General features: G+C 44.9%; 2 protein-coding genes across 2 annotated transcripts in view; one reads left to right on the top strand and one right to left on the bottom strand.

Annotated features, from left to right (window-relative positions):
- LOC126209854 (uncharacterized) overlaps window positions 1-1,771 on the bottom strand; it is a 75,674-nt gene extending 73,903 nt beyond the window's left edge. Inside the window, exon 1 of the mRNA XM_049938981.1 lies at window positions 1,691-1,771. Within this exon, the coding sequence (XP_049794938.1) occupies window positions 1,691-1,771 (81 nt within the window). The remainder of the gene's footprint in view (window positions 1-1,690) is intronic.
- LOC126210483 (mucin-12) overlaps window positions 1-19,443 on the top strand; it is a 388,877-nt gene that overhangs the window by 216,229 nt on the left and 153,205 nt on the right. The gene's annotated exons all lie outside the window — the stretch shown is intronic.

Below are 19,443 nucleotides of genomic sequence, written 5' to 3' on the forward strand. Positions count from 1 at the left end.
AACCCTACATTTCAGCAGGATAATGTACGACCGCATGTTGCAGGTCCTGTACGGGCCTTTCTCCATACAGAAAATGTTCGACTGCTGCCCTGGCCAGCACATTCTCCAGATCTCTCACCAACTGAAAACGTCTGGTCAATGGTGGCCAAGCAGCTGACACGTCACAATACGCCAGTCACTACTCTTGATGAACTGCGGTATCGTGTTGAAGCTGCATGGGTAGCTGTACCTGTACACGCCATCCAAGCTCTGATTGACTCAATACCCAGGCGTATCGAAATCGATATTACTGCCAGAGGTGGTTGTTCTGGGTACTGATTTCTCAGGATCTATGCACCCAAATTGCGTGTAAATGTAACCAAATGTCAGTTCTAGTATAGTATATTTGTCCAATGAATACCCGTTTATCATCCGCATTTCTTCTTGGTGTAGCAATTTTAGTGGCCAGTAGTGTAGCTAATTGTTCCAAATATGACAGTTTTGATTTTCACATAATTTCCATTTCGTGACCGATCAGAATTTCCCTTCCGAATAGCCCTCGTATGTACCGGGTGATCAAAAATTCAGTATAAATATGAAAACTGAATAAATCACGGAATAATGTAGATAGAGGTACAAATTGACACACATGCTTGGAATGACATGGGGTTTTATAAGAACCAAAAAAATACAAAAGTTCAAAAAATGTCAGATAGATGGCGCTTCATCTGATCAGAATAGCAATAATTAGCATAACAAAGTAAGACAAAGCAAAGATGATGTTATTTACAGGAAATGCTCAATATGTCCACCATCATTCCTCAACAATAGATGTAGGCGAGGAATAATGTTGTGAACAGCACTGTAAAGCATGTCCGGAGCTATCGTGAGGCATTGGCGTCGGATGTTGTCTTTCATCATCCCTAGAGGTGTCGGTCGATCACGATACACTTGCGACTTCAGGTAACCCCAAAGCCAATAATCGCACAGACTGAGGTCATTCACGCGTGTAGCAATATGGAGTGGAGCGCCATCCTGCATAAACATCGTACGTTAAAGCAGGTGTTTATCAGCCAGGCTGGGGATGATGCGATTCTGTAACATATCGGCGTACCTCTCACCCGTCACATTAGCAATTTTGCTGTCCAGCGCCATCTGTCGGACATTTTGTGAACTTTTTTTTTTTTTCCTTCAATAAACCCCATGTCATTCCAAGCATGTGTGTTAATGTTTACCTCTGTATCTACATTATTCCGTTGTTTATTACGTTTTCAAATTTATACTGACTTTTTGATCACCCGGTAGATGACTGAGTTTGTACGGAAGCCTCAGATAGCGAGCAGTACTCGCACCTGTCAGGTTTTTTCCTTTCTTTTAAACTTGTCTCGTATAACACCGTATATTTTCATCTTCTCTGCAGGGATTTTGCAGACAGGGAAAGTCAAAGTAGATTCGAGGTTTCAGTGTGCAGGATCGTTCTCTAGTAGGGCGTGACGGCTTGAGCAAGTCAGCTTTGTGCATTGGTTTCAGCCACATCTCTTCACTTGAGAACTACGTTACATTGGTGTCAGATGGGTTAGGTCGTGGTGCTGCCGCTGATGTTGGAGTTGCTCCACCACCTGTGTGTGAGTCTGCCCCTGGCTGGGACCTTTAGTGCCATTTTGTTTGCTCTGCTATCGGATCTAGGCGAAGCGCTAGCCGTGCAGCTGACCTTTAGCTGCAGTGGAGGGCCGTGGGCGGTCGCAGCCACAAGTCCTATAGGTTTAGGGAGTCCACGCAGCGCGGAAGTCATTCCGTTAATCGTGCCTCTCAGTTGCGGATGGCCTAAGAATCAGGTTTTAAGTCGCCAGCTACAGTTGCAAGTTAGTGTTGTACTTTGAACGGCACACGTTACCGAAAAAGGCAGCAACCAGAGGGGTCACTGCAAACAAACGCAACATAAATGAACCTCCCTCTCTCCTCACGCCCTTCCTCCTCCCGAGTCTCGTCTTTCCGTCCGAACTATAGTACTGGCCATTAAAATTGCTACACCAAGAAAAATGCAGATGATAAACGGGTATTCATTGGACAAATTTATTATACTAGAACTGACATGTGATTACATTTTCACACAATTTGGGTGCATAGATCCTGAGAAATCAGTACCCAGAACAACAATTTCTGGCCGTAATAACGGCCTTGATACGCCTGGGCATTGAGTCAAACAGAGCTTGGATGACGTTTACAGGTACAGCTGCCCATGCAGCTTCAACACTGTACCATAGTTCATCAAGAGCAGCGACTGGCGTATTGTGACGTGTTAGCTGCTTGGCCACCATTGACCAGACGTTTTCAATTGGTGAGAGATCTGGAGAATGTGCTGGCCAGGACAGCAGTCGATCATTTTCTGTATCCAGAAAGGCCCGTACAGGACCTGCAACGTGCGGTCGTGCATTATCCTGCTGAAATGTAGGGTTTCGCAGGGATCGAATGAGGGGTAGAGCGACGGGTCGTAACACATCTGAAAAGTAACGTCCACTGTTCAAAGTGCCGTCAATGCGAACAAGAGGTGACCCAGACGTGTAACCTGTGGCACCCCATACCATCACGCCGGCTGATACGACAGTATGGCGATTGACGAATACACGCTTCCAATATGCGTTCACCGCGATGTCGCCAATTATGGATGAGACCATCGTGATGCTGTAAACAGAACGCGGATTCATCCGAAAAAATGACGTTTTGCCATTCGTGCACCCAGCTTCTTCGTTGAGTACACCATCGCAGGCGCTCCTGTCTGTGATGCAGCGTCAAGGGTAACCGCAGCCACGGTCTCCGAGCTGATAGTCGATGCTGCTGCAAACGTCGTCGAACTGTTCCTGCAGATGGTTGTTGTCTTGCAAACGTCCCCATGTGTTGACTCCGGGATCCAGGCGTGGCTGCACGATCCGTTACAGCCATACGGATAAGATGCCTGTCATCTCGACTGCTAGTGACACGAGACCGTTGGGATCCAACACGGCGTTCCGTATTACCCTCCTGAACCCACCGATTCCATATTCTGCTAACAGTCATTGGATCTCGACTAACGCGAGCAGCAATGTTGCGATACGATAAACGGCAATCGCGATAGGCTACAATCCGACCTTTATCAAAGTCGGAAACGTGATGGTACGCATTTCTCCTCCTTACACGAGGCATCACAACAACGTTTCACCAGGCAACGCCGGTGAGCTGCTGTTTGTGTATGAGAAATCGGTTGGAAACTTTCCTCATGTCAGCACGTTGTAGGTGTCGCCACCAGCGCCAGTCTTGTGTGAATGCTCTGAAAAGCTAATCAATTTGTATATCACAGCAACTTCTTCCTGTCGGTTAAATTTCGCGTCTGTAGTACGTCATCTTCGTGGTGTAGCAATTTTAACGGCCAGTAGTGTAGTTTGGAACGTTGATGGGGCACTCACACACGCCCAGTGTTTATTGCACAATACTGGGTATTCCTCAATAATATCGAAAAAATATTCTACAATAATATTGATCAACTGAATGTTCCGCAACAGTATTGGTTAACTTAGAAACGCTCAGTATTCATGACTCTGTGGGATCGGTATTGACGGTTTGCACAATACGTACTAAATAAGAAAAGAAAAAGACGCTCCACGAAGGAATTATCCGAATGGGACGAAAATCGGTAGATTGATGAACTGTGGTATCGCGTTGAAGCTGCATGGGCAGCCGACCCTTTACACGCCATCCAAGCTCAGACAGTTCCAGGGAAAATCTGATGACTTATTTAAGAGAGAGAGAGCTTCACAGATTGAGCACCTCAGTGACGCCGTGTTGGTCCACCTGTGGCCCTTACGGTAGCAATTGTTTTGTTTTCGTTGATTGATGGTTGTTGGATGTCGTCCTGAGGGATAGCGTGTCAAATTATGGGCAGTTCACCCGTTAGATCGTAAACATTCCGAACTTGTTGAAGGGCCCTGCCCACAAAGCTACAAACGTTCAGACAGCTGCGGCGATCTTTTCCATGGTAGGTTTTGGCACGCACGAAGACAAGCAGTAGGAACTGCGCCGTGTGCGGTCGGGCATTGTCTTGCTGAAATGTAAGCCCAGAATGGCTTGTTTATGAAGGCCAAGAAACGGGGCGTAGAATATCGTCGACGTACCGCTTTGGCGTAAGGGTACCGTGGATGTCATCCTAAGGATTCCTGCAATGAAAAGCATTGTCGGGCCTTACGGCACTTGACAGCTTGGTATCCCACTGCTGTCTCGGGCGTCTCCAAACACGTCTTCTGCCTGGAATCTCATTACTGAAGAGAATTCTACTCCAGTCAATGCGTCCGGTATCGAACTGAGACCTGATGACCAGCGTACATCAGTACACCATATCTACCATTTTTATTTATTTATTTATTTATCACTTTCCCTCAGTGTACCGCGCAATGTATTGTGGCGCGTAAGAGTAATACTGCACAATAAACGGCAGTTCCTGTCGAGGTCGAGAGAAATTCAATTCGCACCGATCTAAATGCTGCAGTGAACTGAAGAAAGTAACTGACAAAAATCAGGAGTGCGCCGGAGGATGCATGTGAAAGCACTAAGTGGGAAAATAAAATTCCTGACTGTTCAGAAAAGTCAAAGTACCTGGTCGTCCACAACAGCGAAGGGAAGATCACAGTGTCATGACAGTAAGCAGAAATGTTTATTTTACTTGTGAAAGTTTTCAGAATTGGGAAATAAGATCAGCTCATCTGTCCAGTGAGCGTACTTCTTTTCCTCCACAGTTGTCTCACCACGGACATGTCATGGAAGCTTCCAGTCACTAATTGATAAGTGCAACACAACACAATACGCAGTTCGCTTTTTTAATTTGTGGTTATTATTGTGGTTTACTAATCGATGCTGCAGTGAATGAGGCCCTGGTCCATTGGCCGGCCGAAGTGGCCGTGCGGTTCTAGGCGCTGCAGTCTGGAACCGCGAAACCGCTACGGTCGCAGGTTCGAATCCTGCCTCGGGGATGGATGTGTGTGATGTCCTTAGGTTAGTTAGGTTTAACTAGTTCTAAGTTCTAGCGGACTGATGACCACAGATGTTAAGTCCCATAGCGCTCAGAGCCATTTGAACCATTTGAACCTGGTCCATTGGAGTGTTCAGTGGAAGCTTTTCAGACTTATTTCGTCCGTTCTGCTCAATTTCTGCATGTGTTTTCCGCGGCAACTAGATCAACCGCAATGCATAGGTGTTTCACATTGTCGTGCGCCGACACGGAAGCGGAGTTTAACTGACACGTTACGACCATGTATATTGCGCAATAATATTGTGCCGTTGTTGGCCTCGCGCTTTGGCACAGTATGTAGACAATTATTGTGCAATAATTGTTCAGTTTGTGAGGGTCCATTTACGCAAAGTTTCTCAGGTACCTATTCTGCTTGGCGTCTGATTTTGAGCTCTAAGGATTTTCGTGTCACGTGCTCTTTAAGAGTCCTGTTTAAGGTGATCTCGAGTCTCAAGCGATTTTAGATGCGAGTTATGACGTAGTTTGCCGCTCTGAAAATAGACATAAAGGACTAAGAGTGCCAATATGTTGGACAGATGAGAAAATGTGAGTTCAGTTTGGTCGTAGCCACCATTCAAGGAAGTAATGACTTAAGATGTCTAGATTAGAAACTAGGTTTTTTTTCAGTTGTATCGAAGCTTTTGTCTTGGGTAGTTTGAACGCTAAAATGTATCAAAATTTAAGTGGAGCGGTGCTAGTTACTCCTGTTTTACGTTGTTACTGTTTGAGAATTTTAGACTGTCTGTTAAGAGCATGAAGTAGAGAGGGATAGAATCAGTAAAAATGTTTTGCATCTTAACTGAAAATGGTTCCAATGGCTCTAAGCACTGTGAGACTTAACATCTGAGGTCATCAGTCACCTAGACTTAAAACTACGTAAGCCTGACTAACCTAAGGACCTCACACACATCCTTTCCCGAGGCAGGATTCGAACCTGCGACCGTAGCAGCCGCGTGGTTCCTGACTGAAGCGCCTAGGACCGCTCGACCACTTCGATCGGCTCATCTTAACTAGTATCTCGTCTTGGCAGGGTCATCGTAGGTTAAAGATAGCTTATGTCAAAGGTGCGAAGAGGAGTACGGGTTCTGTGCATCCATATATCAAATCTGTAACGCCATGAAGCAGGAAAATCTTTTCTACTCCATTGGCTGGCGGTACAGCAAACATTACGAATTATTTGAAAACACTCTTGGTTGCAAAATAATCATTATTTAATGCCGCGTGATAGGACCATCCGCCCTTTTCGTATTAATATTTTTCTTTTTTCCCGTTCTTTGTTGATAATCTGATGGTGCTCCACCAACGTGAAATGCGTTATTAAATAATCATTATTTTGCAATCAATTCTGCTACCTTTTTAAATGAAGCTGGAAAGTGTTTTCGCCCGCATCTCGTGGTCGTGCGGTAGCGTTCTCGCTTCCCACGCCCGAGTTCCCGGGTTCGATTCCCGGCGGGGTCAGGGATTTTCTCTGCCTCGTGATGGCTGGGTGTTGTGTGGTGTCCTTACGTTAGTTAGGTTTAAGTAGTTCTAAGTTCTAGGGGACTGATGACCATAGATGTTAAGTCCCATAGTGCTCAGAGCCATTTGAACCAAAGTGTTTTCTTTTCAAAATAACTGTATTTCACATGTTGCAGTTTCAGCAAATTAACGCACTTCTTAACAAGAACTGCCAGGTCTCAACCGTCACACCGCACAACAAGAATTGACTTAAACCATTACCTTCCGCCAAAAACGTAACACACACTGCATATCAATTTCAGTACCAAGTTATGTTTACATGATCTATTTAATCCTTGTCCGTGACCAACGAAAAACAATTTGATTACTATTTCACGAAAGCAAAAAGAAACACAGTCTTGATTTTGTTTTCTTCAACAATTATGGAAAACAGTAAGTGTGATTATAATACATCATCTAAGTATTCTCGGCTTTGCAGACGAACAAATCTGTGATGTACATTAGAAATGCAAAAATAACTATGTTTCTTATAAAACAGTTAAACTTATGTCAACACTGGGCTTTATCAGTGTACATTTACATCAAAATTATAGAAAATACACAGTTCGCAATTTAGATGTCTCTGGATAGTATTCTGAATTATAGCGTATCGGCTTCTTCGGTACTTGACGAAAAGAGAGAGGCATTGACCAGTTCCATTACAGTAGCTGTTGTCCAGCCCTCCATATCGTCGAATTTTCTGGACTCTGTCGGAGGATTATCAGATCTGTACAGATTACCATTGCTAGAAATTTGTGAGGCTAACGTAATGAATAAAGAATCTGTGCCCGCGTTCCACGAGGGTACAGCAGCCCCATGTCGCCCTATGGACGTCAGCGCTCGCCACACCAGTAACGGCAGAGGTATCTCCCCTCGTGGCTGGGTTTTCCACGCTGCGGCTGCCGCGCTCGGCCTAGTTACGCACGTTGCGGAATCGCTTTAACGCACTGTAGTGCGTCGCGCAGCGGAGCAACACGTGCCTGGAACACACACACACACACACACACACACACACACACACACACACACCGTGTGCGTGGTGCATCACTTCCCTGATACGTACGGGGGGCGTTCAATAAGTAATGAAACAAAAGTTTTTTGTCTGCCAGTTTCGGGAAAAGTGCGTAACTTGTGAGACACCGTGGAATATTCCCGATTCAGGCCCTATAGTTTAATGAAGTACACTACTGGCCATTAAAATTGCTACACCACGAAGATGAAGTGCTACAGACGCGAAATTTAACCGACAGGGAGAAGATGCTGTGATATGCAAATGATTAGCTTTTCAGAGAATTCACACAACGTTGGCGCCGGTGGCGATACCTACAACGTGCTGAAATGAGGAAAGTTTCCAACCGATTTCTCATACACAAACAGCAGTTGACCGGCGTTGACTGGTGAAACGTTGTTGTGATGCCTCGTGTAAGGAGGAGAAATGCGTACCATCACGTTTCCGACTTTGATAAAGGTCGGGTGGTAGCCTATCGCGATTGCGGTTTATCGTATCGCGACATTGCTGCTCGCGTTGGTCGAGATCCAATGACTGTTAGCAGAATATGGAATCGGCGGGTTCAGGAGTGTAATACGGAACACAGTGCTGGATCAAAACGGCCTCGTATCACTAGCATTCGAGATGACAGGCATCTTATCCGCATGGCTGTAACGGATCGTGCAGCCACGTCTCGATCCCTGAGTCAACAGATGCGGACGTTTGCAAGACAACAACCATCTGCACGAACAGTTCGACGACGTTTGCAGCAGCATTGACTATCAGCTCGGAGACCGTGGCTGCGGTTACCCTTGACGCTGCTTCACACACAGGAGCGGCTGCGATGGTGTACTCAACGACATGCAGGTACTGTTTACAGCATCATGATTGTCGCATCCGTGTTTGGCGACATCGCGGTGAATGCACATTGGAAGCGTGTATTCGTCACCGCCATACTGGCGTATCACCCGGCGTGATGGTATGGGGTGCCATTGGTTACAGGTCTCAGTCACCTCTTGTTCGCATTGATGGCACTTTGAACAGTGGGCGTTACATTTTGGATGTGTTACGACCCGTGGCTCTACCCTTCTTTCGATCCCTGTGAAACCCTACATTTAGCAGGATAATGCACGACCGCATGTTGCAGATCCTGTACGGGCCTTTTTGGATACAGAAAATGTTCGACTGCTGTCCTGGCCAGCACATTCTCCAATTGAAAATGTCTGGTCAATGGTGGCCGAGCAACTGGCTCGTCACAATACGCCAGTCACTACTCTTGATGAACTGCGGTATCGTGTTGAAGCTGCATGGGAAGCTATTCCTGGACACGCCATCCAAGCTCTATTTGACCCAATGCCCAGGCGTATCACGGCCGTTATTACGGCCAGAGGTTGTTGTTCTGGGTACTGATGTCTCATGATGTATGGACCCAAATTGCGTGAAAATGTAATCACATGTCAGTTCTAGTATAATATATTTGCCCAATTTCTGCATTTCTTCTTGGTGTAGCATTTTTAATGGCAAATAGTGTGGTTCCGACAAGGACGGCGTTGTACGTAGCCTTCAAAACTGCCTCTATAACGAGGTTCAGTCCAAGCAGAAAGCTGTCATTGAGTTTGTTCTGTAGGGAAACGGGAGCGTAGTAGATATTCATAGCCACCTGCAGGAAGACCGTAGAGTCGTGCTGAGTTGTATATACTCTGCCGGCCGCGGTGGTCTCGCGGTTCTAGGCGCGCAGTCCGGAACCGTGCGACTGCTACGGTCGCAGGTTCGAATCCTGCCTCGGGCATCGATGTGTGTGATGTCCTTAGGTTAGTTAGGTTTAACTAGTTCTAAGTTCTAGGGGACTTACGACCACAGTAGTTGAGTCCCATAGTGCTCAGAGCCATTTGTTTATACTCTACAGCAAAGTCGTCAAACGGAAGTTTTTTGATTGCCTCTTGTATAATTACTAAGGGCCCACACGGTCGCATGTGCAGATTGCCTATGTAACGGCTTACAGGAGCAACACACAGAGGGTGGCGCATTGGTTAGCACACTGGACTCGGATTCGGGAGGACGACGCTTCACACCCGCGGCCGTCCACCCTGATTTAGGTTTTCCGCGATTCTCCAAATCGCTTAAGGCAAATGCCGCGATGGTTCCTTTGAAACGGCACGACCTATTTCCTTCTCCATCGCTCCCTAATCCGATGGGACCGATGACCTCGCTGTTTGGTCCCCTGCCCTAAATAAACCAACCAACAGGAGCAGTAAAAAATTATATTCCTAAAGTTATTGATCGAATTAAAATTTTTTTTAGGTCTACAACTTGTCTTCCGCCATTTTGCAATAGATGGCAGTAGCGGCAAGTGGGGTTAGGGTTGTAGGTCATAGGTGTAATACAACAATAATCTTAGGCATCTGTAAACATAATACCATTTGTGATTGCATGATAAGGTTATTCTCGATTAAGTACGTCAACTTACGTACCCATTTCTCGCCATTTGCGAGAAGTTTTAATTTTCTGCTTTAACATGAAGAAATTTGCGACTGTGGCTATTAAAATGCTGGGTGACACCAATGGTGAGGGAACTATTAGTGGAAGAACGTGCAGAGAACGTTTTCAACGCCTTCAGAACGGTGATTTTGATGTCGAAGACCGGCATGGCGGTGGAAGACAGAACGTTTTCAAATGGATCTGAGCACTATGAGACTTAACCTCGGAGGTCATCAGTCCCCTAGAACGTAGAACTACTGAAACCTAAGGATATCTCGCACATGCATGCCCGAGGTAGGATTCGAACCTGCGACCGTAGCGGTCGCGCGGCTCCAGACTGAAGCGCCTAGAACCGCTCCGTCACCGCGGCCGGCCAGAACGTTTTCGTAGCTACTGAAACAGACGAAGAAAGACACAGGATATCACTATCGAGAGCAATTGATGCGGTGGAGTCCAGCACTGAAACACAAACGGCCACAATACAGCGATAGACACGTAAAGGTAATTTTGCAGCAGGTCGGTGCTCGACCCGATATCGCAAAACCCGTCAAAATATACATGGAAACGTTGAAATGAGAAGTCCTATCCCTCCGGCCGTATTCTCCATACGTTGCTCTCTCTGACCACCATCTTTTTCGATCAGTGGCATACAGTCTGGCTGACCAGCGCTTCCGATCATATGAAGAAGGTCAAAATTGAATCGATTTATGGATCCCCACAATAGACGCCCAGTTCTTCCTTCACGGGATCCGTATGCTATCCGAAAGATGGGAGAATGTAGTGGCCAGCGATGGGCAATACTATGAATCTTAATTTTTTTTTGTAAGTTTTTCACAATAAAGCCCTGAACATCGAGGAAAAATGGCGGAAGCAAAGTTGTAGGCCTAGTAAAGTGTGTCACACTCTAGTCATTAAGGGGCTCCGGAACGCCCTATACTTGCAATGTTAAAATAACGCTTATAAATTACATATTTCCTCACAAAGTATTTGACGTAGGAAGTTGAACTTTTTACAGATTATTTATTGGAATATGGGCTACAACTTAACACAGGGATTTTACAAAATTTTAGTTCAGTTATTAAAGATGATTTTTTTAAATTGTAATGAAAATTCACAACATTTTTTTTGCAATTTTTTATTTATATATTCAAAAAATAACAGTTTTTGGGAAAAAGGCTGTGTTAAATTATGCAGAAGGTACTGTGTAACATTTACTGAAAGTTTGAAACAAATATGTTTGGAAGATCCTTAGAAAACATGTAATTAGTATGAGAAAATAAAAGTTTTGGGAATCGAGCGACAAAGATTGGATTAACTTTTTAGTGCATTCCAGGTCCATAGGATGGATTATCTTCATCCTCTGCAAACTCCTCCTCCAGCTTCCTCTTGTTCCTCCTCCTGTTTACTCTTGCTTGTATTTCTAGACTCTTTACAGCCCTGTCTGCAGCCCGAAGGCGTTCCTTGTCTAAAGCAAGCATCGCTCGTACCATGTTAGAACCTATCTTCATTCCCATATTTCTAAATACCTTGCACCTTACAATGTTGCCATCATTGAAAGTCGCAACAGCATCATACACACCAAAGTGAAGTGTTTCTATTCCAACAAATACAGCCTTGGGGATTCTCGACCATATAACACTATTTACACTTTCATTGGGGTTTTGAGTTTTTCCGTGAATACACTTTTTCATCAGTTCAGGTGCTGCTAAGTCTTAGAAAATAGGTTTTATCACCTCCATTATTGCATGAGGCAGACTATGCTTATGAGTGTACACTTCACCAGTTAGCAATCCTTTGTTATATTTACACCAACTGACTTCTTCTTTGGGACACAAGCTATGTTGGGGATTTTCATCGGTTGAAGAAGTATGAAAAAAAAGAGCCCAAACAGCCTTCTTCATTTCGTCGACACTTTGTGTATTTTGCCTAATAGCCATTCCATAATAGTTCTGTATTTTGTCAATTACACTGTCAGTTAACCTTCCCTTGCCATCCAACCCTTTACCATCACTGAGTTTTTGTTTTTTTGTACGAAGCTTTCAGTCGCCGAAGTCTTGTTCCCATTCGCTTCTGTACGTGTCCAATACGCTCAAATTTCTGCACTACAACATCATCACCATAGGGCTTCAGTCCTTGAACATGTTTGAAACTTTTAGAATCACCGTCACCAAGGTAATTAACATATCGCACTTTATCACACGCCTCAGAACGCTGGAATATACTGGCAACACCAGCCACTTCCATTCCTCCACTACTGCCACTATAGTTAGCTTTGCAATTATTTTCATGTGTACCTTTATATGTTTGTGGACATCTACAATACTTTGATATTACTGCTACATCTAAAACTTTCCCTGTATACATACTGGTGGCAGATACTACACCATGAAGAGATGTGTGTCCCCGTTTATGCCAGGTACCATCGAACGCTGCAGTCAAATCTCTGTTACCATTATTTTCCATTTGACAGCAGTTTAACAGCGCCACAGTGGGTCACGCCCATGTAGAACACATTTAAAAAAAAAATTAAAAATAGTTGTAGTCTTCGGAATTGAATAAATTATATATCTATTAAAAGGTAATACTCTGCAGATGCAGAAAACGCAAAAAAGTAAAAATTGAACTTTTCATGATTTTGAGCCTTTCCGGAGCCCCTTAAGCTACGGTCGCAGGTTCGAATCCTGCCTCGGGCATGGATGTTTGTGATGTCCTTAGGTTAGTTAGGTTTAACTAGTTCTAAGTTCTAGGGGACTAATGACCTCAGCAGTTGAGTCCCATAGTGCTCAGAGCCATTTGAACCATTTTTTTGAGCCCCTTAAGAGCTATAATCTTACGCCGACGGTTCATCACAAGAAGCCAAGTATTAGAGATTGCTGGGGCAGCATAACTCAGAGCGCACAAATTACCAATTGTGAAGTAACGGGCGAATTGTGGCGCCCTGGAAATATGATATGTTTCTCGTCCGTGATTTGTGGCCTGCAAAGAGGTAATTCCTTTGCTCTCTGTTATTCAGCGTACAATGCGAAGTGTAAAAACCTTCGCAAAAGCAGCAGAGATTTCTGTAGTGTGAACGCAGTAATTTTCACGACTAACACATGATGTCGATAGAGGTCCTAATCTGTCACGTTAAAGGCAGTTTGCGTGGGGGCTTCAGTGCAGGGAACAGTAGCGGTTAGCGCGTTTGACGGGCAGCGGCATCGGAGACGGTCGGGACACGCGGTAACAGGCGGCAGGCGGCAGCTACCCTCACATCAGGCGATTTCAGCAGCGGCGGACGCAGCCCAGCGGCATTACGACGGCAGCATCTTCCAGTACTCCAGGGCAGTTCTGGACGGTACGGCACAGGACACGGGAGTGAGTGCTGGAAGCGGACAGTATTAGAGATGGGCAAACTCGTTCATCCTTGGGAAACTAGTTCACTGCTGATCGTTCTTTTTTTGGGAACCGTTCCTTTTTACTCTTTCACCGTTCATTTGTGCTTGGTATATGGTTCTTATGAAAAGCTGAAAACTAGTAGTGTAGGTGACTGAAGGATGGAGGGCACCAAGAGGGGGCACTTGCCTCCCCCCTGGAGTATAGAGTTTTTATTCATTACAAAATTCTTACACACTTTTAGAAGTACTTTCTGTGATTCTGCAGAACCTCTCGTTTAGCCAACTGTAGCGTTGTGTGGCTGATCGCAGGGAAATAATATAGGGTGGCGCACGGAAAACCGGTCCCGAGTACAGACTGCTCGCCAATTACGGACGATGCGTTGCCCATTACGAGCAGATACAACAAACAGACAAACATATAATAATAAGGCAGTGAAGAAATAACAAGCGAATGGAAGCAACAATGGCGAAACAGTCGATGACGATGTGTAGAGAGCTGGAGAAGAGAACATGAAAATCTTACGCGACGTGCATGGGCTATAGCACATGTTCTTGTAAACCTGTTGGTGGCTGTTTCCCAACTTAATAGACCACAAGTGTCTTGTATAAAATTCTTCGTTTCGACTCCCACTACATAGCTATGCTACGTTGTAAACAATAATCGTTTACACTCTATATACACTTCACGTTGTCTCTGAGTTCGTAGGCGAAGTAGACTTTATGGAAGCATAAACTAAAATGTGGTTTTCTCACACGCTTAGTAAAAATTAGGTTTTTATGTTGTGTTATTAAAGTTAATGAAGCAATAATAATAATAATAATAATAATAATAATAATTAAGTTCGCAGTAATAAAGTTTTTTGTTTGAAAGCTCCTTCTGAACAAATGTTTTTGAGATAATAAGTAAATACGATTTTATGGCAATCTTTGTCTTTTCAAATGGAGAGGCACCGCTTTTGTTACTGAGCCAAAATGACCCACAACCCACATTTTTTTTTCATAGAAACCAAACTAGCAGGTAATGCAAATTGGAAACAACCAAACTTAAAAATAATAAGAGCTTTCCTAAATGTAATGTTTTGTATATGAAAGATACACGAAAATCGTTTTATATGAATTTTATTACACTAAAAATTAAGCAAATTATTGAAAGTTAGTTGCTAAATCAAGTCGATGAAACCAAAAATATATGAATAACAAAAAAAATCTTGCCTTGTTATGTGTCTTCTGCTGGTCATCGATATAATGAAGTGAGCTGATATGCCCTTTTGTTACCTGAAAAGACGTACCTATTACATACAACGTGATTTTTATGTAATTTACGTAACTATAAAATACTTTTTGATTACCGGTCGTGGACGCTGAATAGCCAGACCCAAGAGGAAGAACAGTTTGGAACACATGTAAAATGGGCGAGCGCAGTGAACGAAACGAACAACTGGATACTGAACTAAGTAGGAGCAGTCAGCAGTGGAACTGAGACAGGTGGTCATGCGAAGAACGAGTGCGGCCGAGGGAGACCGAGACTGAGACGAGCACGCTACCGAGGCCGGAACAACTGCCGAAGTGACCGCCGCGACCGAAGTGAACTAGTGAACTATGAAGCGATCGTTCCTCGTTCCCGGGAACTATAAGTAGACCGCCGCGACCGAAGTGAACTATGAACCATTCGTTCCTCGGTCCTTTCGTTCATCTTGGTGAACCGTTCCTTTGCACCCGTTCGTTCGCCAACTACCCACCTCTAGACAGTACAGCGCGACGGACGCACAGTCGCGGGAGAGACTTGGAGAGTGTGGAGCGGTTTGCGCGTGGTCGCGAGAGAGAGAGAGAGAGAGAGAGAGAGAGAGAGAGAGAGAGATACTTCGGAGTGCGGACTTGTGAACTTGTGAGACTTCAGAGGTTTCTACAGTGAAGACGTAGTGTGCGTTTAGAAGTGAATATCTCGCGAGCTGTGTTGTAGGAATCTATTGTGACCCTGTTATTCAACTTATATTTTATTTAATTGCTGGACCATCGACAGCAATAAGTGGTTTGTAGAAATATACCGCATTCTCAAAAGTACTTCTGCTATCGCACTCATCATTTAAAGTCGGTAAGATAGTACCTGCAGATTTTATTTCATTGCAATCATTCATTTATAAATTTCTATATTAATTCACAATTGCCGAGTGATAGGAATATTCGACCATACGATTCATATGTGTATTCTTATCGTATACTGTAGACTCAGCAGTATTTGGCCTGTAATGCGGCAACTACGTATCCGAGCCCCCAGACAACGAGACCAGCCGAAACTTTTAATGTTTCAACTGTGACTCGGAGGGAGCGTAGTTATTTTGAAAGCCCGCACCATACTCCATTCACCTAGTATTTGAAGATGAGAGTACTCGCAGACTTTCAACGTACTTTACGCTTAATTTTTATACGTTATTCAAAATTTTTCTCGCTGACACAACCCACAAAATAATGAAAGGGAAACTGCTTCTCACTTACTACACTTTAGCTGTTCGTGCAGTAAAGCTTGAGCATCAGGCATGTTTTAATTTATTACTGCTGTATCACTCTATTCGCAAGAACACATTTTGGAAACAGTGTTTACATACACCTACGAAGCTGCAGCATTGTACGACTCCTAGTCCACGAGATATGACGTCATTAACATTCATATGCGTGAAAAACTAGCTTTTCTTGAAACAGAGCGCAGATTATCCAGACTACAGTCATAATGTGAACACTTAGCACTCTCAAACTTCAAAGATAATGTGAAGCCTTTTCCAAACGTCCCCCCGCTTACAGCCCACAAAATAATGGAAGGAAAACAGCTTTTCACTTACTAAATGTTCATTGTTCATATGGTAAAACTTCATGAAGCCTGAGATTTGAAGCTGTTTCGTACAAGGGGGCTCGATCAGTCAGACAATCGGTGGTGGGGGGGGTGTCTGCTGTTGTAAGAATTGACCCGTATCTTCACAGAGCCACAGTGTCGTCCTGTGAATGTTCGACAAATTAGTTTTATGACCGGTTTTTGAAGTCCACGGCCGTATACAGTAGAGCGAGCCTGGCTGAGGCGGGTGTGTGGCCAGTTAGCACGCAGGAGTGGGCGTCCGCAGCTGTGACTGTTCGGGCGTTCGTGCGCCGTGTGATACGGGCTTCAAGCACCCCCATAGTGCCGAGTCTCACCAGAGTTGAGGCCCGCGGAGAGGACTGGAGGTGAAGACGACGCACGGGTGCTACTCGGGGCCGCGTTATCGGGCCGGCAGATGACGTGGTCTGGACAGATAGGCCGCGATCTGGCCAGCAGGTGGGGGGAGGGAGGGCTCGCTGGTCAGCCACTAACACCGTCGCAGATGTTACGATACGTGTTGTAAGTAAGTACCGTATTGAAATAGACTATTCTTAGGAATTTTACACTACTGGCCATTAAAATTGCTACACCAAGAAGAAATGCAGATGATAAACGGGTATTCATTGGACAAATATATTGTACTAGAACTGACATGTGAATACATTTTCACGCAATTTGGGTGCATAGATCCTGAGAAAGCAGTACCCACAACAACCACCTCTGGCCGTAATAACGGCCTTGATACGCCTGGGCATTGAGTCAAACAGAGCTTGGATGGCGTGTACAGGTACAGCTGCCCATGCAGCTTCAACACGATACCACAGTTCATCGAGTAGTGACTGGCGTATTGTGACGAGCCAGTTACTCAGCCACCATCGACCAGACGTTTTCAATTGGTGAAAGATCTGGAGAATGTGCTGGCCAGGGCAGCAGTCTAACATTTTCTGTATCGGAAAGGCCCGTACAGGACTTGCAACATGCGGTCGTGCATTATCCTGCTGAAATGTAGGGTTTCGCAGGGATCGAATGAAGGGTAGAACCACGGGTCGTAACACATCTGAAATGTAATGTCCACTGTTCAAAGTGCCGTCAATGCGAAGAAGAGGTGACCGAGACGTGGAACCAATGGCACCCCATACCATCACGCCGGGTGATACGCCTGTATGGCGATGACGAATACACGCTTCCAATGTGCGTTCACCGCGATGTCGCCAAATACGGATGCGACCATCACGATGCTGTACACAGAACCTGGATTCATCCGAAAACATGACGTTTTGCCATTCGTGCAACCAGGTTCGTCGTTGAGTACACCATCGCAGGCGCTCCTGTCTGTGATGCAGCGTCAAGGGTAACTGCAGCCACGGTCTCAGAGCTGATAGTCCATGCTGCTGCAAACATAGTCGAACTGTTGGTGCAGATGGATGTTCTCATGCGAACGTCCCCATCTGTTGACTCAGGAATCGAGACGTGACTGCACAATCCGTTACAGCAATGCGGATAAGATGCCTGTCATCTCGACTGCTAGTGATAGGAGGCCGTTGGGATCCAGCACGGCGTTCCGTATCACCCTCCTGAACCCACCGATTCCATATTCTGCTAACAGTCATTGAATCTCGACCAAGGCGAGCAGCAATGTCGCGATACGATAAACCGCAATCGCGATAGGCTACAATCCGACCTTTATCAAAGTCGGAAACGTGATGGTACGCATTTCTCCTCCTTACACGAGGCATCACAACAACGTTTCACCATGCAACGCCGTGCTGTTTGTGTATGAGAAATCGGTTGGAAACTTTCCTCATGTCAGCACGTTGTAGGTGTTGCCACCGGCGCCAACCTTGTGTGAATGCTCTGAAAAGCTATTCATTTGCTTATGACGGCTTCTTCTTCCTGTCGGTTAAATTTGGCGTCTATAGCACGTCATCTGCGTGGTGTAGCAATTTTAATGGCCAGTAGTGTATTTTTACTTGAAAGACTGTACTTCAGTCTACTTTCCTGTATAATTCCCTCCAGTATTACAGCACATATTATAGCACGTATCTGCAACCAGCTTTGAATACCGTCCTTGTAGAAATCTGACGCCTGGGCATTACTTTCGGTAGTTAAACGTCCAAGTTCCGTGGGAATTACATGAAGCACACTTCTTGATCACCGATTGACATTGAAACCATAAAGCGCCTGTTCCCTCTCACTGTTTCGTCAACACTCCGCACCAAATTGTCAGTGACGACTGACGACTGGAGGTCCCCCACATCGTTCCGCATGTTGCACATTCCTGTGGCCATCTTTCAAAGGTGTCACCCATTTCCGTACAATCTTATCTCTTATATACGTCAAGAAGTCTGTTTCATGCGATTGTTACAGAACGTTTAAACTATCGAAAGTTACGCTCAGGCGGAACGTTTCTACGAGGATGGTGTTCAAAACTGGTCGTACGCTATGGCAAGTGCCTTAATATTGTTGTCAACTGTATAGGAAAGTAGATTAAAGTACAGGCTTTCATCTAAAACTAATATTCCGAAGAAAAGTCTACTTGTTTTATTTTCACTTCAAAGCGCTGCTTCCATTAAAAAAAAAGAAAAGAAAAACAGGCCTCGTATATCTACGCGGCTACATTGGAATTCACAACCGTTTCGCAGAAGATTCATAAAACAAATTCCACCCTATTTCTCGACCATTTCACTCACAAATACCACGTGGCTAAAATGAACATCTAAATCATTCCATCTCAGCTCTGATACCTTTTTATTTTATTGAGGTAGTCATTTCTTCCTGTGTAAATGAGAATCAACAAAGTGTTTTGACATTCGGAGGAGAGCGTCCGTGATTGAAAGTTCGTGAAACGATATCGCCGCAACGGAAACGCGTTTGTTTAAACGATTGCGACCCCGCAAACGTATCCGTACTGCGCAGCAATACGCCTGGATAGGAAGGACAAGCGTAGTGTAAGCAAGCTCTTTAGTGGATCTATTGCATTTGTTAAGTGTTATGCCAATGAAGCGCAGTCTTTGGTTTGCTTTCTCCGCAACGTTTTCTGTGATGTGGTTCCTGTTTAAGTTATTCGTAATTGTAATCTCTAGGTACCTAGTAGAATCCAAAGCCTTCACATTTGGCGGGTTCATCGTGTAACCGAATATAGAACTGTGACGCGAATAGGCAGCCGGTCATTGGTGCCGCTCAGTTGCGTGTGTCCGCCGAGGAGGAGAAGGAAGTGCTTTGGGGAAGTCGGCAGGTAGAGCTGCTA

Source organism: Schistocerca nitens, chromosome 10 (genome assembly GCF_023898315.1).
Source record: "Schistocerca nitens isolate TAMUIC-IGC-003100 chromosome 10, iqSchNite1.1, whole genome shotgun sequence".
NCBI classification, from domain to species: Eukaryota; Metazoa; Arthropoda; class Insecta; order Orthoptera; family Acrididae; genus Schistocerca; species Schistocerca nitens.